This window comes from Athene cunicularia (genome assembly GCF_003259725.1).
Source record: "Athene cunicularia isolate RWA chromosome 2 unlocalized genomic scaffold, athCun1 chr2_part1, whole genome shotgun sequence".
In the NCBI taxonomy this organism is placed as follows: domain Eukaryota; kingdom Metazoa; phylum Chordata; class Aves; order Strigiformes; family Strigidae; genus Athene; species Athene cunicularia.
In genome coordinates, this window is record NW_020799095.1 from 133,286,644 (window position 1) to 133,314,144 (window position 27,501).

At 36.5% G+C, this 27,501-nt stretch overlaps 1 protein-coding gene across 1 annotated transcript in view; it reads left to right on the forward strand.

Annotated features, from left to right (window-relative positions):
* The window catches only part of ZFPM2 (zinc finger protein, FOG family member 2), a 318,476-nt gene that overhangs the window by 188,047 nt on the left and 102,928 nt on the right, over positions 1-27,501 (forward strand). The window contains exon 6 of the mRNA XM_026841508.1: positions 22,397-22,508. Coding sequence (XP_026697309.1) covers positions 22,397-22,508 — 112 coding nt within the window. The remainder of the gene's footprint in view (positions 1-22,396; positions 22,509-27,501) is intronic.

The window sequence follows — 27,501 nt, forward strand, 5'->3', positions numbered from 1 at the left end:
CAGTTTCCATAATAATTGTGTAGGAAATTATTTGAAATACAAAAATGGTGTGGTTTGTTTTTTTTTTTCCTTTTTTGTTCTTTTTTTAACGGTGAAAGAAAAATTTCAGCAGAAGTATAAAAGAATCAATCTTTGGATGAAGTCCACCTGCTCTGTTCCCAGTAAAATTGAGCAAGCTCTCTTTCCTACTGCCTTCTTTAGTGATTTGATTGCAATGGTTCTGTGCCTGCTGTACTATGAGTTTTATGATTCTGTGAGAAAAGATGAATATAGTGCTATAAATCTGCCTTCTGAATGCTATTTTAGCTTCTCTAAAGATATTGTAATCTAGTCTATCCACGCTATTTGCAGAAAAGAAGGAGATAGAGTTTTTGTTAGCCAGTGACTGAAGTTTTCAGAGCATGGACTCTATCTGTGGGCCTGAAGCTTCATATGGGCAATAACTTGATGTATGTGTGGGTTTTTTCCATTTTCACTTGTGCAGGCAGAAACTGAGATCTTTATGTGAAAATATGGTGCAACTTTGCCCAAATAAAAAGATATGTTTAGAGTTTTATTAGAAAGTCCAGTGGTATGGAGAAAGTGAGAGTCAAATATATTCAAGGCCGTTGCATTAGTTGGTGGGGGATACATTTGGCCTTAGAGAAGCCCCTAACTCAGCAAAGATGGAATGGATCTTTTTCTTAGCATAATGCTATTGTGGGAATAAAAAACATTTACATTATGACGCAAGGGATAGAATCTGAAAGCATGTATAGGTCTTTGAGAAGAACACAACAGCTTCTGTCCTTCCTCATAAAATATAAATAATAGTCTTGATTTTTTCTTCATTAAATTAATTAAATTATTAAACTATTGATCATTTTAGTTTAATCTTTACCATGATCTATCAAGTCTGAGAATCTCCATGTATGCAAAAACTTCTTCAACAAGGTATTATTTTAAAAGTATATTATTTTAATGATTTATCATAAAAAATGATCTGTATTGCTCTGATGAAAAGTGAAAGTTAAAATATTAAGTGTGCAGTATAGTTAACTTGGATAAGTGCAGCATTAAAGTAGATACACATTAGCCAATATGAGCCATCAGAGGTAAAATCAAAAGGATTAAATTTGACAGAAGAGCCCCATTTAATTTCTTTCAACCCCTGTGGTTCTATTGAATAAAACGTACTTTAAGTACCTTTCTGGACTGTACTAACATCTGCTGTTCTTGGAAACCAGTTTTTTCCACAGATAACTATGTTACTGGGAAATTCTGGCCCACATGGGCTTGCAGGGAGGGAGCTTCTTGTAATATTTTTACTAATTAATTCCCACAATACTTGCTCCTGGGCTAACTATTGTGAGCCCATCAGTATGAAGAGGTTAGTGGTAAAGTCACGAGGAGGGATGCAGTGGCAGCAGCAGAGCCCATGTGTGCATGCATATGTATATCCCCCCCCAAGAGAGAGGATAACAAAAAGATGTACAAAACAGTCAAAGTTAGACAATAAAGGATAGTGACGTAGTTCTCTAGTAGCTGAGGCTTCCAAATAACGTACTGGGTTCTATAAATTATATCCTGTCTGACCAGTTGAACACCTTCCCAAATGTTATGAATTTATCTTAGCAAATCATTTAAGTATGATTGATTTTGATTGTGTAAGTTTGGAAAAAGAAATCATTCTTGAAGAAGTTGGGCAAGCCACTTACAGCTGGAGACCTCTCATCGCTCAATAAATTTAACTCCTAATGGTCAAATCCTGCATGCTTCATGCTTGTGTTGACTTCACTGATGGTAGTCTCTGAGACAAGCCAGAGTTACATGATTTCATGTGTGTGTGTGTATCTTTGCATGAGCATTGGACACACATGCCCATATACACCCCACACATATGCACATACATTTTTGAGGAACCCTACTTTCAAACCACTTTCTCAAAGAAGAAAGGAAAAACAGTTTTAATTTCACAGAACTGACCAGGAGAGATAATGAAGTACTTTCAAAATTCTTTATGTGTGGAAGCCCTAGAGGCAAACCCCAGAGCTTTCTTACTTTTAGCAACCAATTACTGGAAAAAAAAAAAAAAAAGAGTTTCCCCAATTATGAAGTACACTAATGCAGACTGCACAGACTCAATTTCACAAAGTGTATTGGAAAGGCAGCATTCACATAATTAATGAGAAAATGCTGCATGTGTTCGGGCCTTCTGTTAATTGATTAAATGAGTCTATGTCTAAATCTGATTATAATCACACTGTGGCAGTACAATTGAGAGAGCGTATAAGAGGTAAAGGGACTCTCTTCTCCTCTTTCTTACACTCTTGGATATGTGGATGCATCCTCCCTCCTGATCCCCCTCCCCAAATTGTAAGAACAGGGTAAAAATTCGGCTAATAAGAAAGGTAGCAAACTTCCCTATGGAAAGCTAGAAAGCTTAATCACAATTACTTGAGCAGTTATTCTTGGTTTAGTATCTGAGTTCCTGTATAATCCATCACTTGTGCTTCTAAAATACAACATGCTTTATAGCAAACGTCAGTTTGATGCTTATTGTGGCTAACAAGTGCTGGTTAGTTTTCCCGCGGTGTTGTAATAAAACACAAAACTTGCCATGTGCTTGTCATTTTTTTTAAAGAAGGCCACAGTGTTCCCTAAGGGTTGTGAGAGAAGTTCATCCCATTGAACTGGTCAGCAAGATATCATTAGCTCGTTGTGTACATGAAATCCAGGGGTTAGAGCACCAAGCGTCACAAGCCAGTTTCTTTACCTCCTTGAGCTGATCAGAGGATCAGAGTATCAAGGAAGGATTAGCACTGACTTGGGATTTGTGTGATTGGTTAATTTATTGCGGCGATGGCAGGCCTTTCATCTATGGCAACATTTAATCAGCACGGCCATGGAGGCTATTACGGGTTAGCTCTTTTCTCAAGTCAGCCAGGGCTGCACCATCAGCCCTATCACAATTCCCCTGAAATTTCCAAATTATCTGGAACAGGCTTTAGCCTCACAGTAATAAAAATTAGAAGAGATTCCTGATAGCACTGGTGGAAAAGGCTTTCACTTGCACAGGGCAAATTATAAATAGTATGAACGTGCACTTTAAAAAAAAAAATTCTCCACCTCTTAAGAGATGTGCAGGACTTATCACCCCTGCTCTGATCCAAATCCTCGTGGTTGAAAATTTATATTAGATTTTATCAGTGAGGCCTAAGTCTAGAAAAATCAATGAAGGTTATCTTTTATGTTGCAGGAACTTGTGGAAATATTGATTTTCATTTTATAGTGAATTTGGAGCATGAGTTGGTAATCACTGCTGAGCTGACTACAATGTTTGCCTACTGTATCTTTTACTGAGTTTTGCTCAAGTATTTAAGATCGTATATTCCGTTGATTTTAGCATGTAGTTTGAAGTCAAATGTTTCTTAATGCACATTGATGCATCTCTTGTTATATAATGTAATCCTTCATTGTAATGGTGATTAGCTAATGTCTGTTGAATGATTTCTGAATTTAATAGCAATGTTCAGAAAGAGAAAGAGGGAGATTTCAGGACTCTCCTCATATATCTTGCTGCTTCTTTCTCCTGAACAGTCACTAAAACACTAAATGAAATACAAAGTATAAGAGAATATAATGAAAAATAAGACGAAGGATGCTAAAAGATAAAATATCCATGTATAAAAAGAGTTGGGAACCTGAATAACTGCAAGTATAAATTATAGTTATTCAATCTATTAAGCATTAAATCTTTCAGAACTAATGAAAGATAGAAAAACTTCTACTGATAAAAGATACCATGGCCACAGTTTATTAAATGAGTCTAGATCCTTCATCTTGACTCTTAAAAATGCCTTAACCAAGTAAAACAGTGTTTCAGAGAGTGATTTTAGAGCTTTTCTCATGTAATGCCCTATTCACTCTGTGTATAGAGTGTGTCCTCTTTCGACATCATTTCTGTCGGTGGTGTATCTGTGCAACTGATTTTAAAATGGGTGAATTTTTCAAAAAGTCATTTGAATATGCAAATAAATCTGTTCCCACCAAATTTATGCCATTTTTGTTTTGATTTTAGGTAGCATACATGTGATCAAGTTCTTTCAGACTTGATATTGGCAAAAGAATTTTTAATACCTCCTTCACACAATCTAACTCTTGGGGAAGTAAAATAAAACTTCATGACTTTCATAAAATAAAGCCTAGCTGAACCATGAGAGCTTAAAATCGGGATACTCTCAGATAATGGTTTACTATTAAAACAAATATTGCTAAAAATAGTAGGAAAACCAAAATTATAGCTAGTTTTAAATAAGTAGATTTTGGAGTATGGGTTCTGCTTGTTCCTTCCTTTGCAAGTCCTTTGGGCAGGACCTGTTTTTCCCTTACAGAAGACACAATGGTAGCAAGTACTTTGCCTGAGTGACCTTTTCAGCTTCTCAAGAAAGGATTTAAATCTATAACTCTATAGGGATGTTAAAATACTTTTTTTTTTTTTTGATACATCAGTGCAAGGAAATACTGCTCTTCTGGGAGAGAAGTAGTGAAGGTTTTTGCAAAGTGCATGTCCTCAAATGCAGTTGAAGAACCTGATTCTGCAGCTGTCCCTGAGCATAATCTCTAAATACATGGTCATTCTTAGCTGCAGCAAACTCACAGGGAAAAGTGTATGAAAGAAACTACCTGGATCTCGTCCTGTTTAGAACACCTGCATCACAATGCTGGGAAACATTCAGGGATGCATGTAGCAGTATGCACAGACATATAAAATTCTAGTTCTTGCAATGGATTGTGTGTCACTGCATTTATTTACATGATACTGGCATCCTTCCCCAAGTTAATTATGCCCCATTATGCTTCTAATGCTGTGATTATTTTAGTATCCCAACTTTTACTGTTCTTGAGTATTGTAGGTGGTATATCTTTTGCTTGGTTCTATCCATTTTCATCCAATCACTGTCTGTTCATATAGCAACAGAAATGTTGAGGATTTGTGAATATGAGCAATGATGTGTCACTGATTTCACGGAGAGCAGGATTGTGTCCACCTTGTGTTTTTCAATGTGATGGTTAAACTGATTGCTATTCCTCTAGCTGGAAATCATTTTCAGGAAAAAAGAAATGTAATGGATTGAATTCTTCACTGTCTGGTCATGGCATTTTTATGAACTATGAATACTGATGGTATATGTAAAAGAAATTAAGGGACGTTTTAGCTGCTTTTATAAAGTACAGTGAAATAGAAAAGGGTTTTTTTCTTCCTATAAGTAAATGTTTAGGAGATCCAAAGCCTGTAAACCTCAGGCTTTTCCCCACAGAAGCTCCTACTGTCTTTGGTATTTTGAGCTGAAGTAATGCTGGAATAAATGTGTGATGGGTCAGCCTTAACGTGTAAGGGGGAAAGAAAGCACAGGTTTTTTTGTTTTGTTTTAATTCAAAATGAAATTAGTAACATCATAAAATCTTTGACAGTGGAGAAAATACAATGAAAGGATAACCTGTAAAGATTGAGTTAAATTCTGTTATCTGAACCACAAGTGCAATTCCTTTTGATGTCAATGGGAATAGTGTCTGTGTTGCTGAGTGTAAAATATGACCTGTTGTCTATTTGCTTGTCTATTGCGGAACTACAGATGAGACTGCATAACTGAACAGATATACCTGGACAGATTTGATTACCTTTGTTAATTGTCAGTCTTGAACCTGGCATTTGCATGAAATGACACTGAATATTTTATTTCGCACACGTTAAGACAGTGCTGAATTTAAAGGAAACAGTTAAAGAGTTCATAACACAATTAGCCAGGATTTTAAATATTTTGCTGTATTCTCTATTTTATTATCATTATTGATCTACAGAACAAGGAGTGTGTGGGTCTTTTTCCTAAAAATCAAGTCATATTTTGCAAAATCGTGTATGCTTTAAAATGTACCAAAATCAGAAAGACTAATTTTTTCGTTACTGAGTAATATATTTCTCTGAAGTTTTCTCTGAAACACCTACAGATTCCAGCAGAACACCTTTTTTAATGATTGTTCTCTGCTGCCATTAGTTATACACCAATGAGAGACTGCAAAGTGACATATAGCAATAATCTGAAGCATTGCTACTCTTAGAAACAGACTTTATCTGATTTTCAAAGTGGTAATTTCCAAGTTAGGCCCTTAGTTATAGCTTTACCATAAGTTTTTGTTTTGTTAGGCTTTAGGAAACATTTGAAATGAAGGTTGAAGAAACAGAGATTTGCAGTCAAATGATGAGATTCTTGTATGCTCGATTACTGAGAATTACTGAGCAAATTATAATAACAGACCAGAATCTCCTCCAAGGATGGCCTCACCGTTATGAATCCTGTGTCCAGGTTACAATACCCTCTTCCTTTCGAATTTTTTTAGAAACTCTCTTACCTGCTGTAAGCCCCATGACTCTTTTTGTGCCTGGTTGAGGAGAGCAAATACTGACAAGAAAGGTTGGCTTCTCTGGTGAATAACATGGTGCAGTTCCCCCAAGTCTTTAAGAAATACATTTGACCCTAGTTTTCCCCCAATAAAAGTCCTTTTAATTGACCTGGACAAATAAATCACATATACAAATAATCCTTTCCTTTCAATATAATTATATACAGCTGTAGCATAGCAGAAAGAGTTGGGATCCATATCTACCTGGTAAGAGAAGTAGAGTTGTACAGTTGTTTAATAGGTGAGTTAGGCAAACACAGCAATTTAAAAGTAATATGGAAATGAGCTGGGGCATGGGGGATAAAAAGTCCACAAGAAAAATGGTGATGAACTAACATATCTTTTTTAAAAAAAAAAAAATCTTGCATGGAATAATATAGTGGAAAACTAGGATTGTTATATGTGCATAGAATTACTGAAGAATTGCTTATATGTGTAGTATGTTCATTAGCCAGTACATTTCTAGATTATTTTGGACATATTCCTGGGAAATAAGCTAACACTGAAAAATAGTCTTGATGTTTAGAAAACCTCTAGAATTAATATAGGGATCATAATATTGTAAACATTCAATTTAACTCTAGAAAATGTCCATTTGACTTTATAAAAAAGACAGATGTAAAAGGTAAGTTACTTTGAATGCTGTATGTCAAATTAGTTACAGAAAAATGGGAAGCATTTCAGAAGTTGGAAAAATACACTTGGAGCATATCCTGAGTCAGAAAAAAGAATTCATGTCTTACTCCTCGTGAACATTGTCTTACCTATGTGTATTCCAGCACTGCACTTTCATGTGTTGTGCACCTTCACTCATCCTTACCCAAAACCTCAAATTAGCTGGAGTCATTACATCTACCTTAAAATTTTTTTAGTGAGACCAGAGGTATGTTTTTTGTCCAGTGTCAATAATCTATCCTTCAGTTTGTACAGTGCAGGTGAGGTCTGTTGAGTTTTCTTTGAAACATAGATTTTTATTAAGAAAAAGAAAGCTAGTTTGTTCACTTTAATGGGTTCAATTCTCTGTAAAGAATTGTACATACTAAGACTTCTAACATCATGCACTGACATAAACATTTATAACAAAGAATCCAAATTATTTTTATTAAACCAATTATTTTCTTTAAGTTTGAAACAATTCTAGGCAAACAAAAATCTTAGTCAGTGCTTCTTTTTAATGAAATTGAGTATTGTAATGTTGATATTGCACTAATCTTAAAATAACTTGGTTTGGTTATTTTTCCATTTCAATTGTAAATGGCACCTTTAATCTAATTTGATAACTTTCAGTTTAAAATGGACAGCATTCCAAAAAGAACTTAAGAAAATTTACACACTACTTTAGCCACTTAAAGTTATATGGGCTCAGTTACATGTAAATTTTTCTTTTATAAAGCAATATTATTTATTCATTTGTTCAAGTTGCATGTATGTTATTCAGTACTGCAAAGATGTCAAAGACCTTTTAACTTTATCTATGCTGAAGTGAATACTGTAAAGTATCAGTTGAGTATTTCTCGTTCAGCAGGAATCAATTGATATGGTGCATATTTTTTTAAATGAACTACTTGGGAATGCCATAGAGAGTAGAATTCTGCCTACTAGTGAAGGGTCTCTCTTAATTACATGGTAGGCACAAAGTAAAAGAATCAATAGAATTGATGTCCATGGGCCATGTCCTGCTCTCTTCACTTCAAATACAGAAGAATTTCCATGGCTTCAGTTGTTTTCAGCAATGAACTGTGGAAGACTTTACAACTGCAGAGATTTTTACTTTGTCATGACACTGCCATGTAGATGTTATAATGAAACTGTCTCAAATATTCAGGTAGATATAAGTATAAATCGGATTGCAAAATCACCTGCTACTCTTGTAGAAATTAGAAAGTAATTTTTCTCATTTGTCTGAATTTTCTTGCATTTCAGAGAGATTTCAGGTCTAATACCTTCCTATTAATTTTCAAAGTACTGTGGTTAATACATTGTTTTGTTAAAATAGCTGGCAGTCTTCTGTGCAGTACTTAAGAAACAGAAGCTTTAAAAAAACCCCAAAACAACGTTTTAAAAGTAGCCTATTTATAATGCACCATAGAGAAATAATTCCATTGACAAATACCCTATTTGCAGTCAATTCCTTTCATAACTAAAAGAAAAAAAGCAGTAGTGGGGTTTACTAGAAAGCATCCCATTCCTGTTGTCAAGGTTTCAATCAAAATCCCAGGCCTTGTGGAGTAATCTAGGGATTTTCTCTTGTGTTTTATTAGTTGTTTTTTGAACGGGAATCCCAGTAATGAGCAAGCAACAAAACTCAGCTGTACATATGAAACTACCACCTATCACAGTCCTTTCAGTCTCAAATAGGATAACCAGAGCATAACTACTGTGAAGCAATACAATTATGAATTTCTTGAGGGGGAAAAAGGAGAGATAAGTGCACAGAAGTCAGCTAACACTGATGCACGGGTGGCTACAGCATGCAAAGGGTTAACAAGATTTTCATTTTAGATAGTTGCCTTAGTAACAATCAGAGAGCTCAGGATGTATCTTTTCTATTTGTGGGGAATGTTTAGATTTACAGAGTAGCTCAGCTTATTATATATCTGCCTTGATTGTTGGATAAGGTTCGTTGATTAAAAACAGAGTAAGATGCATTTTTATAATACTAAGGCAACTCGCCGCCCCCCACCCCCGCCTCCATCACTCTTTGTCCAGATCTCTCTCTGCTCTCCCAGTGCTCGCCCGTTGCCCAAGGTGTGGCTGTAAATCAAGTTTTACTTGAACTTTCAAGGAGCAGAGGCCGGTGTTGCCTGTGCTGCGTGTGTCGGGAGCGCTTTGTCCTGAGCATCCCTCTTCTTCTAGCAGCTGATTTGGACAGTAAAGCCATGCCACAGCTAGTGCTGGGTTTGAGTACTGCTTCTTTTGTTTGATGTCGCAGCTTGTGTTTGCTTGTTCACCATCCACGGCTCAGCAAAAAAAAGTTTGATCAAAGGTCACCTCCATGGTGGAGGAGTGAAGAGGCAGATTTCTGAGCGTTTGTTCCGCTTGGAATTAGCAGGAGCTGTCAGAGGCTCACGGGTTCTGCAGACGTGGCCACCTCCTTTCAGTTTACAAATGGAGTCTGAGCTTGTGAAAATTAGGCAATTATTCATTTCCTTCCATTCAAAACTGAGAAGGCTTGTGACCACCGTATCAGGGTGCTTTATGCGGGGAGACTGCAGTGACCCTCAAGCCAGGTGGCTGCCGTGTGAGGTTGACGCCCTGCACTGGCCGTGGCCTCACACCTCACCTGGAGGCCACTATCTCCTGGGAGCAGGGAAAAATCCCTGCTCAGTTGGGATGCCAGGTTCAAGTCTGCCTTCAACAGCTGCTGCCAATTAGTGCCAAGTGATATGTGGTAGTTGTTTGAAACTGATAGGGTGGCTGTAGTACTGTAGCATTTTAATGCCAATTTCTGTGACAGGAAGAAGAGAAATTCTGGTATAAAGTTTTACTAACTTCTGTAGTTTGATAGCTTGGACTTCTCTGAAGCTTTTTCTCTTTTAGAGCTCTTGATTTTTCATACCACTGATGCTGCTTGTTGTGTTTGGTTGCTTTTTTGGCTCCATAACACACACACTGAAGAGGGGCTTTTTTTCCCTTTTACTGACTTCACTGGGATACTGAAGTATGAGGAACATTTAGAAGCTGGCTTTTTAAATTTCTGCTCAGGTATCTGAAAATTGTTTTGAAAATTTTAGTGGAAGCAGAAGGGATTTGACTTGATTTTCTTTGAACCAGGGAAGGCCTTCAAGGAAGAATTACCTTTTGGAATTAAAAAATTGTTATTTATGAAATTGGTCTGAGCCAACAACAGAATAGTTTTCTAATCAGTTAACTTCAGCCCACAGTGTGGTAGTACCCAGTGTGTTTCTTACTACTCTGAGTTTTCACTTCATAGAAAGAAAAAATAATTAAATAAATAATAATAATAATTTTAAAAAATTAACCTGACTCCTATGACCTAGGTGCAACTTTGTTGTTCTTTCGATGCTCTCTACTTTTGAAAGTCATCCCACTTTCACTTGAGGACCTCTCCTTGGTTTCGTGATCCCAAACAGAGGCTTTATAATTCTTGAGGGGTCCCATTAGGGAACCCAGAGCTGTAGCACTGCTGTCCTGAAGTGACTTTATCAGCAGACTGGTGACTGGCAAGAGCTTGACACCAATATTCTGTAGTCGTATATGTACCCAGTTATTCCATTCATCATTTTCACACTGTTTTGTTTCTACACATGAAAGTGAATGAATCCATCAACTCCCTTTAAGCAAACTGCATCACTCTTTTATCAATACCATCATTTAAACTTAGGACACCAGCCTGTGTATATCCATCAGTCCCAGAAATGGACACTGGCTCATAGTCAAATTCTTGTTGCAAAGAATTTTGAAATATCATTTATTTCTTTCTGATAAAAAGATCCTTTAAATAAACTTGCCAACCTGCTGGCTTTTTTGTCTATTTTTACTTATTCTGAGTGATAAGTTTTTGAGTTCCCTAAAATATGTTAAAATGGGAGGGGTTTTCTCTTCATTCATTGTTATTTTCAAGTTTCAAACACACACCAGCTCCCTATTTCCCTTTTAGCCCTTGTTTTATGTGTAAATGTTTCATAAGTATCTGAATTAATTTTCCAAGTAAAATGTATTTTCTTGGAACTGTTTTTACTTACAGAAAGTCTTTTACCCTTACACCCGGCTTCATTGTGTTCAAAACCAAAAGCCTGAAAACAGCATTCCTACACTACCTCTTTGTTTTCAGATTTTAAGATCTATTATGCACAGTGTAGTGCGTAATCATAATTATGCATTCATGATGATGTTTGTACTGGCTTAACTCAGGAATAGTGTGAGAAAGCTAATCTCGAAGCTACAGGCTGTTTTTCTGCACTTTAGATTCTGATCTGAGCTGTTTGTTGAGTCTAACTGGAACCAGAGCCCTGTGTCACTAGTCCCACTGCCAGACTCTCCATCTTTATCTCTGGTCCCAGTGAAGGACCTTCACCCGTTCTATGAAAACTTCTTTTTCTCATGGAAACTTGCATAGTTGCAGTTCATCATGATACATATAATCAGTACACTGAAGCAATTTAAATGAGAGCTCCATTACCACAACTATGTCATACAAGCTACAAAAAATTAGGATCCTTTTAATCTGCCATTGGGCATTTTAGAGAACTTCATTTTCATTTTCGTGTGAGAACAGCAAAATTAAAATCCTCATGCTTTTAAGACAGTGGTGAAAAAATGACCTGATTTTGTGTAACATATTCTTCAACTGAAAGAAAGTAACTGCTTGCAAGGTAAAGGTGCTGCTCTGCTCAGTTCATCTTCTTGGTCCAAGCCTTCTGAAATGATAAAGAACATGTAAGCACCATTAATCCATAATTCAGATCTGTAAAAGATCATATTGATGAAAAACATAGAATTTTGAAATGTATTTTCTCTGAAATCCCCATATTATTCAGTTACTCAATACACTTGTTATTTATTTAAAAACCTATACAAAATTTGATGTAATGGTAGGAAAATTAAGAACTCAAAAATATTGCATAGTCATGTTATTTTCTACTGAACTAATTTTCTTGTGTAGTCTTTTAATATTCTGTGGGTTTTTTCACTGATAATATTTAGGAAGGGGTTTTCAGTGCAATGAAAAAAGTTCTATTTCTTACATGAAAACACTATGTGTATCTTATGAAAATTTAACTAGCTATAGGAAATTTTACCATATTCTATCTTTGATAGATTAGAAAATAGAAATTATACATGTAAGTGAATAGAGAATAGCCAAAAATTTCAATTATTTACAAACTTTTCCATCAATATTATATATATATGTAAAATTAATTACTCTCTTCATTACTTATAGACAGGAAATCATAGAGTAACAATGAAAATCAGTAATGGAACCTTGTTCTGACTTATTTTTACGTAAGCAGTCAAGAATCATGCATAATGCAACAGTGTACGAACTAGCAATACACTCATGGGAGACAATTTAAACTTGTTTTTTATGGACACAAGAAGCTGATTTTAAAGCCATCCTTAAGAAGGTTGTCCTTGATTTTACATTATCCTAGGTGGGTGTTTCAGCTTCTTCCATTTACTATCATGCTCACTGGGTGAAAAATATCCCAGTGTCTGCTTAATAGCGATGGATTTTTCTACATGAACATGTAAGGAGGAATTAGGTTTTACCCCATAATTATATATTAAATCAGTGTAAAATACAGTTGTAATCAAATCCTTTCATATCCCAAGGCCACACATTTGATACAGTACATTGGAAGGTCAGAATACTTAGCTGAGTATGCACCCCTCGAGACTCAACAGATGTACAGATATGCGGCCTAATCCCAAAAACACATTCATAAGTCTGGAAGATCAGAACTGAGCCCTAATTCTCTAAAGGACTGCCACAGTGTTGTGTGGTCCTTTCATCCAAATTAGAATGATTCATTATGTATAGTCCATTAGCACCATCAGGGATAGGTGTGGGCCATAAAATCTGCATTAGGATTTCTAAATATGTCAAGGATAATCTTAAAATGAGATAAACTGTGATGTTTTAACAGAACTAAAAATAATTAATCAAACATGTAGACTTCTGGTTGTTGAATCATGCATTAAACTTCTACCTTAAATGATTATGCTGTTTTAACAAATATAAAACTTGGGCAGAGGATTATATATTTGATTTATGCTGTTACTTTATAGTACTGTGTTTCCTGTTGGTAAAGATATATAAAAATACCTAATAAAAACACGCATAAATATCTTACAAAATCAGGAAGAATATCAGAGATGTTTTTGGTTTTTTTTGTTCTCCAATTCTATTTCAAATGAGTTAGTAGGAATTTATGTATATTTTGTGTGTATTCAGTGTATGCACCACTGAAGTTAAAGTATTGTGTCATGCTTCATCAAGAGAATTACACTATCATACCTATACTATTGACTAAAATATCTTTGTATTAAATACATATTTCATAAAGGCCTCACAATATTCATTGGAAATATAATTGTAATAAACCTGCACTGGATTATACAGTTAAAATATTGGACAAGCATACACAGAGAACTTTTTATTTTCTACCTTTCTGGTTCTGGGGAAAAAAAAAAAAGTTATCTTTTTCTGATGGTAAAGCATGACTTTTTCTTATTCACCTTTCATGGCAAAAACGTTCACTTTTCCAAAGTAAAATGCACAACTTGTATTTTCAGTTCCAGACAAAGTAATAATATTAATAATAATATGTAATAAACAGAATCTATAACTACTAAGTGTTCTATAGTTCTGTATAATGGACTGGTTATAGAAGGCTTTACGAATGTCCTTTTTAATTATTTTTTTATCTTTAATGGATTCCTTAGATAAAAATAAAGATACATAGTACATGAAATTTGGACTTCTGAAGATGATGATTTAAATCATCAATTCCAGTATAAGGAAAGTACAACAGAGAAAAAAATCCAGAATTACTGCAAACCAGAAATTATTCAGTACCACACTGTAGCTAAGCTGTAGATACAGCAATCATTGTGGATAGTTCCAGTGTAATTGTCCCCTTGATCATCTGGAATATCTGTTGTCACATTAACTACCCCAGGCCCAAATGATCATTGTGCAAAGTAAGAGAGCAAATGTCAGACGATTCACAGGGATTGATGGTTTATCCCAGAATTTAGTCCCTTAACCCATCCAGCATAAACTCAATGTTTGCAAATTGCAGCTGAGCCATACTGAGCAGAGTATTCATCTATTTCCTATTAAAAATGTTTAGCAAAAGTGAAAGGAGTTACATTCAAGTAAGTGCATTCAGAAAATATTTACTGGCAAATATCAACAAGGTCTCATTAGTGGAGAGACCTAATTCTTAGAGTAGACAGTAATTTACCACAGGGAGGTTAACCCAGCAGGAAAAATGCACTGGTAATTCAGTGTGAAAGTGTGCAAGCAGCACCGCATTATATCTTGTCTAAAGATAAGTTATATATAGTGTGATTTCATCAGTACAGGTGCATGTCATCTCTGAAATAGTATTATCCAAAGTATTCAACTTTACAGGGAAGCAGAAAGGTTCAACACCTGTGGCAGATACATGAGCACTAAGACACAATGATGGTGGGCTTGCTACCTGCAGGTATCCAGGTATCAACTCACCACAACAGAGATGATCCACTTAGCATTGTCAAGTTTCAGAATATCCTAATCATACTTATGCCAATCACAGCACTAACTAAGAATACAGTATCCTGGTGCTGGTCATTGTGTAATCACACAATGTGTGTATATATATACTACTTTCCCAAAGAATGAAACGAAATTAACAGGAGAGAGAGTAATAGGAGAAATTAAATGAGAAAGTCAAGTCAAGAGAGCGATGTCAAAATACACTGTTGTCCATCCCATGCTCTTTGGGAAAGGGAGAGTTGTCTGGACATAGTCAGGTATATACAAAATGGAAGAAAGAGAAAGGTCAGAGGACAGGGCAGGGTAGGAGCAAATGCAGAGTGAAGCCAAGTGAAAAGACTTTATGAGAGGCAAGGACAGGACTAGAAAGCCCATCAACACAGGGCGGTGTGGTCAGGGGAAGCTCACTGAGTATTCAGAGGTCCAGTTGTCCCAATTTTTCCATTCCGGTTCCTGTCATTTGGTTGTCACCTCTTTCAGGAACACGTGGCAAGCAGCCAGAAGGAATCACTGGGACCCTCAGCTAGGACCAGGTGCTCCGGAATCTGGATTAATTATTTGAAACCTTCCTGGTTTTGTGGAAGAGTTTAAAGATCGGTTTCAAGGGTACCCTGGATTAAACAGAACAAGCTAACGTTGCTTTTGACAGCCATTATTTTGTAGATAAGTTACAATGAGATTTGATTTATGTTTATTTTACAGATCTGAAAAAAATACATTCTAGCTAGGTAACATGAAATAATTTCAATATTTAGCATACATTTAATTTGCATTAGGGACATTCATCAACAGGCATATTTGATATTAATAAAAAATTTGTAATCATATTGAAATCATGACAAGTGTTGGAAGATATTAACAGACCTAGGGTGTACTTTTTTGTTTGAATATTTTCTTTGATCTGCATAGGTTTGTGGATATATGGTGAAATATATGTTCAGTTTTGTCACTTGACAAGTGATGATCTCTTGGGGTAAACAGTAGGGTTTCTCAGTTGCAGGGAATCCCAGCTGTCTTTTGGGATTCCATCTGTGTGTACATTTCTTTCTTTTCATTTTTTTCTTTTTTTCGTTTTTTCCCTTTTTTCCCCCCCCCCCCCCTTTTCCTTTTTTCTTTTCCTTTTTTTTTTTTTCTTTTCCCATTTTTTCCCTTTTTTTCTTTTTTTTTTTTTCTTTTTTTGGTGTTTGAAACATGAAAGACTTTGGTTTGACCACAGCCTCTTCAAATGTTACCAATTCTTTTTCTTCCACTATCACAAAATAACCCAAATGCATACCCACGTTGTAGACTAGGAATCTTGAAAATCATTTCACAACCAGCTAGTGCACAGGTGCAGTACCTCCACATTAACCACTAGCACTACATAACTAGGATCCAGAGCTGTGAGGAGAAGAGACATGAGGACTTCTTCCCTCCCACCTTGTACAAGATATTGGAAAGTAACACTGACCCTTCCTTTTTTTCCTCCATCACTAGTTTCATGGCCTATCACAAGCAACAATTTGTCTGTCTTCTTTCTGCAAGTTAGCATGCCAGAACACCAGTTACATCTCTGTGAGTAGTCAGGTTCTTGTACTCTCTTCATCTAGCCGTTAGACAGGCATCTGATGGATGATATTTGAATGAAACACTGGATCCCGTAAAGTTGTACAGTAGTAACAAAAACAGCTATCCCATGCTGTCTGCAGATTTAGGTCCTTAGTCCTTGCAAAATTTCTTTCACATTTAGTGTAAGTTTCAAGATCTCACTGACAGACATAGCAAGGGCTGTGAAAACTGAAATCTTGGTGCAATTGTACAGTTCCAGAGTAGGTGTTTATAGGCTGGAGACTGCCATGTCTTTGCTTTATTTGGTGATGTTTGTTATCAGCATGGAACCACAGCACTGAACACCTCCAGTCTCCCGTGAGTGGAGAGGAGTTGCCTCTGCATGTCTAGCAAAGAAAGCCGTGGCACTGTGAAGTGCTGCCATAGGCCATGACTGGCAGGGTTTCCAGAGAAGCCTTTGAGATAAATATTCTTCCAAGACTGAATCCTCCTTGGAAAAAGATAAAGAGTTTTCAGGGAAGCCACAGAAATTGAAAGACAGTCTAGCTGGTTGCACACAAATCAGAAACAAATAAGAGAGCCTGTGTCTGTCCACTGGGGTGTTTGAATGGGCTTGTTTTAGGGTTTGATGAATTTGTAATCAATTATATGATAATGAAATACATTGAGACAGTGTAAGTGTGAGGTTCAAAACCATCTTAAAACAAATATTATTTCATTAGGGATAGTTTAAGACCTATGCAAATCTCTGCTATTGCTCGGTCCAGAATGACCCATTAGGAGACCTTCCCAACTGAGCTGATTTGATGAACGTACAGTTTTGCTGTATTGAGTATGGTGACCACCAAGGGTGAACTTAACCTCTCAAGAAAGGATATTCTGCACTTTTAGCATGTCAGAAGATACACCAACCCTGTGACAATCAAATTTAATTTAAATTGAATTTTAAAGTAGAAACCTCTGCTTTGGACTAACAGACTTTTTACTATCCCAGACTCATTATCTGAAGGCACCTGAGGTACATTTACAGCTCACCTCCCAGTACAGTCTTGTTTTCAATTGGCTATATAAAGTAACAGTGCACAGAGGGGCATGAGAACTTTCTCCAAGGGCAGGAAGACATTTTGGTAATCCATGTCTTTCATGGGAACTCAGAATCTTTGGAAGATTTAGAATGAAAATCTGTTTGCGGGAACCAAAAGACAATTTGAAGTAAAGCCCTTGGGTATCTTAAGTCTCCAGCAACTTTCCTGAAACTGACTGAAGAAAAAAAAAAAAGGTAAAGATAGAAATGTAATGATTTTTCAATGAACAATACATTTCCTTGAATAATGTTGAACACTTTTTGGAACACCATGTGTGGGACAGGAAGTTCATGTCACAGCGACTTACTGAACATCAGCTCAGTACCTATTTCTTGCTCTGGCACAGCTTCATAGGAAACAGCTAGCAACGATCAAGCATATTTCTTAGATTTCAAACACTTGCTCATACTGTATTTCTCTTTAATGTGGGGGTTTCCTCAAGTTTCTGCCAGGCCACACATATCATATGTTAGAAATCTTTGCAGGGAAGAGCCCATCTAACATTACTTGTCAGCACTTATTCCTTTTAGAGAGAGTGCAAAACTATTTTCGGCCTGCTGTGATGGCTATTTTTATCTCCATTAACCTCTTGACTGAATATAAACATTTATTGAGGGTTACCTCCCTTGTTTGTCCAGTTGCTTCAAAGGTTAGTGAAAAGTGGATGCCTGCCTGACCTCTTTTATCCTCATTAGCTGATTCTAATTGTTCCCTGAGAGATCACAGTTTTGACCCTGTTTGTCCTTGTCAAATTTTTCTGGTTATGGCATGAAGACATTAACAAAAATTGCATTTTCAGTTAAAAATGACTGAAGTGTAGAATACACACTTGCCTAGTTTAGAGCAGTGAACAGTATTGTGGTTTTATAATGTGCCCTCATTTCCAAAATGTGAGGTTACTATTGTATGGCCCCATCTTATGCACACACGTGTTAGCAGATCCCTATGATTATATTTAGGCAGTAGGCAGAATATTTTGTAAGCTTTTGAGTAATTTGTAGCAGTTCTTTTGGAGTGAGAAACGACATTTTGTTTTATAAGTCTTATTTTTAAGCAGCTGTAATATTGTTGCTCCTGTGTCAAGAAATTTATAATATGGTACCTTTCTTAAGCTAGAGATATTTCTAATAGCACTGTAAAAAAACAGCATAAAGTAGCTAAGACCACCCACCACCACCATTGTGGGAATGACCAACTAAATGTTACAGTATGACAAGTACATCTTAGGAATTACAGGATGATTTCTGTAGTACTCTCTGAGAGTCAGAACATACTTTACTTCAAGTGGGATGGTGTCCCAAAGGTAAAGATCTGTCGTGAAGAACATATTGCCCTACCTAGAGTTTCGTCTGTGTCAAGCCAAGAAAGCCCTTTTCCTTGGTAGATCTTGGCTGTTGTTGTACAGCTGGGGCAAAGGACCTGGAAGGTCTCAATTAGGTATCTCAAACAGGGAGGTCCCAGGCTTTACAGGTTGTAACCAGTGCCTTAAACCCCACACTTAGTGCGGATTAAAAAGCACTGGTGTAATGCGCTCAAAGCACGATATCCTGCTTTACAAGCGGGTTGCCGCATTCTGCACCAGCTTCAGCTTTCAAATGGATTTAAAATGTAGCCTCAGGTATAGCGCATTGCAGTAGTCTAATCTTGAGGTGATAAAGGCATGACTGATTTAACCATGGCTTCTTGTTATCTTGGACTGGGGTCTTTTCATTTTAACCATTTTAGGGAAATGGCCTTTCCTGAATCAGCAGGCTTGCTTCAGTTCTTACTATGTAATAAGGCACAACAAGAGCAAGCCTTTGTCAGTGGTGAACACCTCCTATAAACATGTGAACCTCACAGGATGCCAGACCCCAAGAACTGCTGTGGTGGTCCTGACTCGTCTTAACAGCTCACACAATATGCCTGTGAGGTACTTCAAAGTGAAGCCATTGCCCGTCTCCCTTAGTGGAGCTGCCAAGCTTTACAAGCAGCCACGGCCTTGTGAAGTTTTGCTTTCATATTAAAAGAAGTTTATTTACATATCTGTGCAGCTTGGGAGCAGAGCTATGGGAGAATGGGGAATTCTTTTGAGGTGTCCACCAGCTCTTCTGTGTTAGCAGAGCTGTGAGAAAAAAACACCCTGTTCCTCCTCCAGCCTATCTCTAGTGCCTTAGAGACCACTCACAGCTGCTGAACTGATTACAAGTTTTACTGCCAAGCCTACCTGGAAGCTAATTCAGTGATCACCATGTAGTTTTTTAAGTTTCAAAAAAGCCTGTAAATGACGGATGGCGAAGCAGACTCGCATCCTTACTGCTGTTGCTCAGTTTACCTGCTGCTGCTGCTGCTTCACCTCGGAAGGATGAGGCACCAGCCTGGGATGCCCTCATCTAGAAGAACCAGGGGCAGTGTCCTGGGACTAAGCTCATCACTTACTAAAGGAGAAATTAATCTCCAACAGAAAGTCAAACAGTATCACTGCATCTCATTTCTTACTTAGCAGTATGTGGTTAAGTATAATCCTTTCCCAGGACATATTATTTGTCCTGTCTATGTAGATAATAAACTATTGTCCAGCACAAGAAGATCCTGATATTATTTGAGGCTTTTTGATACCATCTTAATGCAAATAATACCCTTACAAATGGGAGAGACACAATGAAATGTCAGATGGCTGGGAAGAAGAAAACAAAAGGAATTGGATCTTGTGAAAATTAAGTAGATGATCCCTTCTGCACTTTAAAGATATAATTTTTTTCTTTTGTTTTGTTTTTTAACTTGGCCTCCAACTTTTTTTTTTTTTTTTAAAAAAAAGACTTGTTTAAATGTCTTAATCATTTATGTTGTACTTGGAAAAGTCCACTACCTGAAGAATACTTCGCTGTATTTTGATTGTACTTGGGATTACTCAGAGCACATATAAGCACAAAAAACATGTTAAAGTCTTGTCTGAAATAGCAGTTGGAGGAATGTAGCATGTGGTAGGCAGGAACATGTCCTGGTCTTCTTCATTATTGCTGTGCAGTCATGGTTGCTAACATTCATGATGAAGTTTGTATTTAATATGGGCATAATTCTCAGCTATGTGAAGAATAGCCAGTCTTCCTTGTTTCCATAGCAGCCTTAGTGCTGGTTTGGTGTAATATGACACTAAAGTCCAGACTCTTCTATAACAGAAACTAAAGATAATACTTTGATTACCTTTCATCTCATCTCTTGCAGACCTTTTTCAGGTCATGCCTCATTTACATCATTATTTTCTGTGCATTCCATATGTAAATACTTCACACTGATTTCATAATTGGTAATATCAGGCTTTTTGATATTTTATGTATGTACTTAATTAATAAAAAAAAAAAAAAAAGTTGTCTTGTTTACTGGCCAATTATACATCAGAATTTAGATTCAGATTTCAAATGTATGCAGTTGTGTTCACTCTTGTAATACTTCATACAAACAAAAACACTTTCTGCAACTTCCGGTATGAAAAGCAGTATTAGGAACTGAGACATTGCATGTTTCTCCTTGCAGTAGTTTTACAATAGGTAGGTATATTGTTGCTAGCTGTTACATTCCTTTTTACTAATTTCATTTTTCATTTATATCTGTTTTTTCCAACACTTCTGAAAGATGAATAATGTCATGGAGTGCATATAGAGGAAGTGTGACTTACGCATAAACATTTGTATGAAAAATGCAAAACATAAAATACAAATTAAGCTAGAAATACTACATTTGATAAAGCAGTATTAGAGAATAAACAGATAAAAAATATGAACTGTGACATTCAATGTCTTATTCTATCATCGTTATTAAAATATTGGTATATTATAAATAATATTAAATATGTCTTATATAAGATTATTACTTTAATCTTATATAACTAAATCTTTTAAAATATTACTTCCAATAAATATTTTCATGTATATTTTGGGAATGTAATATGTTCTGTGGTAATTCAGCATGCTTCTCTACATTTCTAGAACAGTCATAGATAATAAATGTGGACAATACATCTGGAATTTTTTCCATATCTTAAAATTTCTTAACTCCCTTAATCATACAGTATATTATGATAGAACACAGCCGGAGTCAACTAGACAATTATTGTCATCATATAAAAAAAAATTAATCAAATTCTCCTAGAAGAGGTTAGAATGTCTTGAACAGAATTCTATGCCAGGAAAAAAAAAAAAAAAAGTTATGTGGTGACTGTTGTACTTTGTTGTGGTTTCATGCGTAATACAGAGAAAAAGAACAGTGAATGACAGAAGCCTAACTGGCATCTGAGTCCCACGTGCTGACAAACTCAGGATCGCCCACAGGGTTTTTGCCATTTGATTAGTAAAAGAAGTTAATGTTAATAAATTTGAAACTTTAACTTATCTTCTCAAATACCAATTCTCTAAATATAGAATCTGAAATAAACACAAAACGTGGTTTTGTTAAATGTGCATCTCCTTGCCTGTATGTGTTTCAGGTGCAATGGGTGTCATGTTCTACTTTTATGACTCTGAATTTATTAATACAACTTCTTTTATAGTCTTTTTGGAGACAAATTTTGTAATTAGCATTATTATTATTTCAGACATAGTAAAATTACACATCAACATGTAGCAAAAGGGGAAAAATTCCATTATCCATTCAGAACAATTTCCTATGATAATACAAATGTTACCCAGGACAGATCTTTGAAATGGATACTGATTCTTTAAATTCTTTCCTGTCTGTTTCAGGAAATAGTGAGATCACATTGATAATGAAGTACAATGTGTCTAAAGTTCACTTCTAAACACTTGGCTCTTTGCTGTGAAAGTCATCTGCATTCCCTTTATAATTCTCAGCCACCAGAGATCTCCTTAATCTTGGAGATCTGATCCAATATCATTCAGAAAAATCCTTGATAATAGTTTCACCATTCAATCAATGAAACAACTAAAGCTTACTGCTTGTGTCTTCTTAAAAAAAAATCCTGAGGCAGGGGAATAAGACCTTGGCTTATGGGTTTGGAGATTTTGTTGTTTGCAAATAAAATGATTATTGCTATTATTATTCAAGTTCTTAATCAAGGCAAGCAAATGGCATCTGTTTGTTATCATCCTTCCTACAGAAGACAAAGGCTTCAGTCCCTATGGTTCTGACTGCTGGCCCCAAGTGGTTGCTGGATGTGACTTGGCAAGGAGTAGAAGACAACAAAAACAACTGCATTGTGTACAGCAAAGGTAAACACAAGCTGATTTTCTTTCTCTACTTTCCTGTGTAAAGTACTGAGATAAAATATACCAGTTGTGTAACAGGAAAATGAAGTAGCTTGTCTCCCCTTAAAGTCAAACAGTATTCATTCCCATTTTCCTACCATGTCCTGGTTTTTTTTTTTTTTTTTTTTTTTTTTTTCTTTTAATGATATAAAAACACCACATGGTGTCTGTTGTGTACTAAATGCTTTATAAACACAGAAGGACATCAGATGACATACCATCCATTTCTCGATGAGAGTTAGTGCCTCTTGGGAAACATCCGTAAAATCTATACACTTTAAATTGGTGAACTCTTTCTAACATTTTATTGGACATATTGGATAGCATTTCTCCATGTTACATTACATTGTAAACTACTAACTGAAATCTGGCTTTCTAAGAAGAATGCAAACTTGATTGGACTATGATAAGACTTCATGTCAGCATGGTAACAGTAGATAACTGGAACTGAATTTCAGGGTTGTCACCTCTGACTTTTCTGTCTCTGTATAGCGGCATGACGTGATGATGCTTCACTGGAATGTATTGGCTAGTGGCAATGTATATCATTTCTGTCTTATGTGAATTGTCAGATTTGCTCAAGTCAGTATGAGTTCTTATGAGGTCCCCCAAACAGGCTTTGTCTAAGCTACTACATCTAACAGCTACTTTGGTTCAAGATGGAAAGGTTTTTCTTTTGCATCTTAAAGCAACCCAAAGAGCCTTGGGCTCAGTCCATAGTGCCATGAACTATGCACCACGCTATTTGGTCAGTCACTGTGAAAGCTTGTAAATGTGGTTATGGTATCATTACAGTATGTTAAAAAAGCAAAACAAAACAAAACAAACACACTAAAACCTCGCTATTTAAATACATGAAACAAGAATAACTTATTTCGTGTAGCTGTTTTGGCACTCCCCCTGAAGATCATGTTGCAAAACTATTACTTTCATTCCTTGTATTTCAATCACCAATCTCAGCACTTTCTGAATACTTCAGAACATGCACTGTTCTTGTTTAATTTCTTTTAGGTTTTATTTCTAACCAAACAGACCTACTGAGATCAAAGATTTGTTTGCTGAGGCAACCTAGTGACCATTTCAGCATACAAGCATCGAGGCAAATAAGCACCCATATCAATATATTAACATACAAAACACTAATCATAACATCAAAGACTCCTAAAAACTTACTAGAAACAATTACAACTTGTTCCTATAATCATTGCAATTTATACACTTATAAGAGGATTGCTTTTAAACTGCCACAAGCCTTTGAAAGTTGAAACGCTGAAAACAGGGAATTTGCATGTTAAAAATGAGTTGCACACCAGGGTCTTATAAATTCTTTCTATTATAATTATAGAATGCCAACACATTCATTCTGCAGCCTGAAACACCTGCAGTACTAGAGAACCGGGCTTAGATCTAAAATGGGTTGAGCTGCCCTTCCCTTCACAGCTTGCTGATTGCTGCCCAAGTTGAAGAAACAGCAAAGTGCTGAGTAACATACTGAAGCTTTTCTTGTGAATCCAGAGCTGCATAGTATAGAACACTCACAGGCAAACTTTTCTGCAACAACTTCTTAATGTAATAGGAAATTACTTTCACTCCAAAATATAGCTTCTGCCAAGTCCCATAGGATGATGTTTTATCGAGTATTAGATTATTTCTGTAATTATAATACTGCTTAGCACATATATACCAGTAAGACTTTTCATCTTCAAAGTACTTTACAAATACTAATTCATTAGACAGTTTCAGCGCTCTCTGTCTGATTGAATCTATTGAAATACAATTTTTTTTTTCAAATTCTAAAATATTTCTTCAGTTTGGTGCAATCTGAATAGCCCAAAACATTAGTCTTCAAACATGCTGGATTTTGTTCCGATGATGATGATGATGATTTTAGTACTTGTTTAACAAGATGTTATGACAGTCACACAGTGCTCAAGGTGAATTCTGTTATCTCTATCTCTAATTTATAAATATATGTTAAAAGCCTGCTACTTCACTAAACTAGTATGGAATATAAGTTGTCAATACACTTTACCTTCACTGCATTCTGCTCATCTCTTCACACTTTGAGTTGGCTGCTCTGTCGTTCATTAAACACCTACACTTGCCTTGAGCTCTGCTGGATTTTTGTACTAGAAAGATTAATTGGCTTGGATCACCAAACAATGTCAAATAGAAGATGGTAAAATAAATAAATAGAATAATGTTTCTTCCTTCAATTTGTATCTCATCACTCCAGATTACATTGCTTTGATTTGTGTTAGCTTTCTGTCTCCTGCAGTGCCATTACTTCTAATGAAACGGTGTCAGCTGGCATGTAGATGTAATTCGATGTTATGTTGTAGTTGCTGTGTATAATTTTGTTAGTTTTCTTAGCAATGCATTGTTATTTCTGAAAGCAATTAGCTTAACAAATGTCTGGAATTGTATATGTAGCAGATTTGGTCACCCGGTATCTCTTTTCTGTACTATACCCAAGTTGAGGTGAGTGGGGTACATTGGCACATTACTAAGAGGAAAATAAGTTTAAGAATTGGCTACCAGTACATGGTATTGCTCAATCAGTTGCTGACTCAGAAGCACATGCCACATTTCCTTTTAGTTTGTAAGAGTAATATTTTTGAGAGAGGTATGTCAGCCTGACTTCCAGTTCACGAGAGGCTGTGCACACTGTAGTCACGCGCACACTGCACACAGAATAACCCCAGGGAGAGGAGGTACACTGTTCCTGTTGAAAGTGAATCCAAGCTGGCCAGCTAACTCCCCGTTTGCCTTCAAAACTCTACATAAAATATTTTCCCTAGGCAAGCAGACACAAGAAGTGTGTGTGCATGTACATATGTGTATATGTATGATGGACATATATGGGATTATATAGCTAAATTATACAGTGGAATCACAATTCATCTTCTATATAAATTTTAAGATTATGAAACTTGTTATTTAAAATCATACATCTGAATACATCCAGAGTGAATAACTATGAAATAACGATTCAATATTTGAAATTAATTCTATGTATTCTAGGATCACTTATTTCTCTCTGTATTTTTTATATTTCCCAATATTAGGACAGTTCATTAGTATCCCTTTTCACAACCTGTGTTACAAGCTGGCTACTCATGGCATATGCCATTATCTCATTCTATCTTTTTGAAAGGAAACTTTTGCAACTAATTACATTTAAAAGACATGATGGTTTTGTTTTAATATTTATGTCAAACTTCTCTCATGTTTCAGAAATAGTCTTTATAGTAATGTAAGAGATGTCCTAGAAACAGTAACTGAAATTTTAGAGACAGATTTTAGGAATCATAGCTTATCTTGAATTATAAATATGTTCTTTCCACAAAACAGCTACAGTTTCAGTAATTCAATCAAGATACATTGGCAGAAAGTATTAATGCATGAACTGTATGATCATCACAACACTGTACTTGAGAAGGATTTGTGCCTAACAGTGCTGTGCACCAGACCTGGTAAATCTCTAAGACCAGAGGTAGGGGTCGCCCCACAACCTAGGAAGGGGCTGGGGTATTAACTGCAAATCTTCCACCAGGACTGAAAGAGATTTTTAAAAATGTATTATGACTGAATAGAATGGAAACTGTGTAAAAAATACAGTTGCACAGACTGAAAACAATGCTTATGTAACAGACATTTTTCTAGATATTATTTAAGCCATTTATGTGAAATGTATGGATACCGTATGTTTAGTGGCATTGTTAAAACAGGGTGTCTGCACAAATATTTAGCTGTGGGAATTATAAAATCATAAGGCGATTAAGTTAGCTAGTTGTGAAATTCCAATATTGCTTTTTAAATGACTTCAGGATATAGGAGGTGCTAAGGTTATTATCTGTTATCAGGAATACAGCGGAATTGTACGACTGGATAATAACTAAACAACTGACACAATGTAAAATTACATTATCAGTGTGTTAAAACAAAATTGCGCCCTAAAGGAGTCTACATGCCAGCTCAGAGCTGCAGTGTAATTATGCTTAACTCTGATAATTAAAATACAACGGAGATCAACAGAATCATTTTCATTAAGAAAATTATTAATGATGGTGGTATAACAGTAATTGATTGCAGAGCACCACAGGATAACTCTGTGCAGGAAAACCAACATGTTTAACGTGTGTCTGGGCCAGTTGGGTTGCGTTGCGTTGCGTACCACTGAGCATGCTGACAGGTGGCAGCTGCTGGGCACGTCTTCTGCAGCAAACCCCAAATCAGAAAATGGCTCCCTTTCAGGCGGCCCTTTGGAGGGAGGAAGAGAGCCAGATGCTGGGGGACAGGACGGCAGGACAGGCTCGGGTACAGTTGCCGAAAAGGCGCTGGCTGCTGGCAGGGACTTGCACACTCCTTGAGCCATCCGTCATCTCATTTCGCATGAGGTGGTGTTTGGTTTTGCATTTCCATTAGTGATTTACTGATGTTATTTCCTCCTTTGCCTGGCCTCACTGAGCAGTTTATGCCCTTCGTAATTTCTGAGAGGATGCAGGGAAGAAAAAATAGTCCTCTCCCCAGCACGGTTCCGCAGGCACTGCGTGACGTCTTCGTAAGTAATTCCACAGGATGGTCCTGTTAATTGTCCCAGTGGTGTGGACACATGATATCGAATGCTGTAAAAAGCCTCCATCCCTCTGTAAGTGAAATCACAGTCAGTGCCCACTGAGCGACTATCACAAAATCCTGGCTAGGGAGGATGTTGCCTAAGGGTGAGATCTCAGAATTGTCATTTTCTTTTGGTGAACACAAAACTGGGGCGGGGGCGGGGGGGAGGCGTGGGGAAATTTGGGGGAGTTCTGCACAGCTAAGAGATGGGTGCTTGCTCAAACAGATGCTGCTTTTGAAAGCTGCCCAAAAAAAGTCTATTCTCCAATCACAATAGAGAACAAGCCTGCTAGGGTGGATTTACAGGATGAGATTAGTTAAAATGACAGCTGCCCAC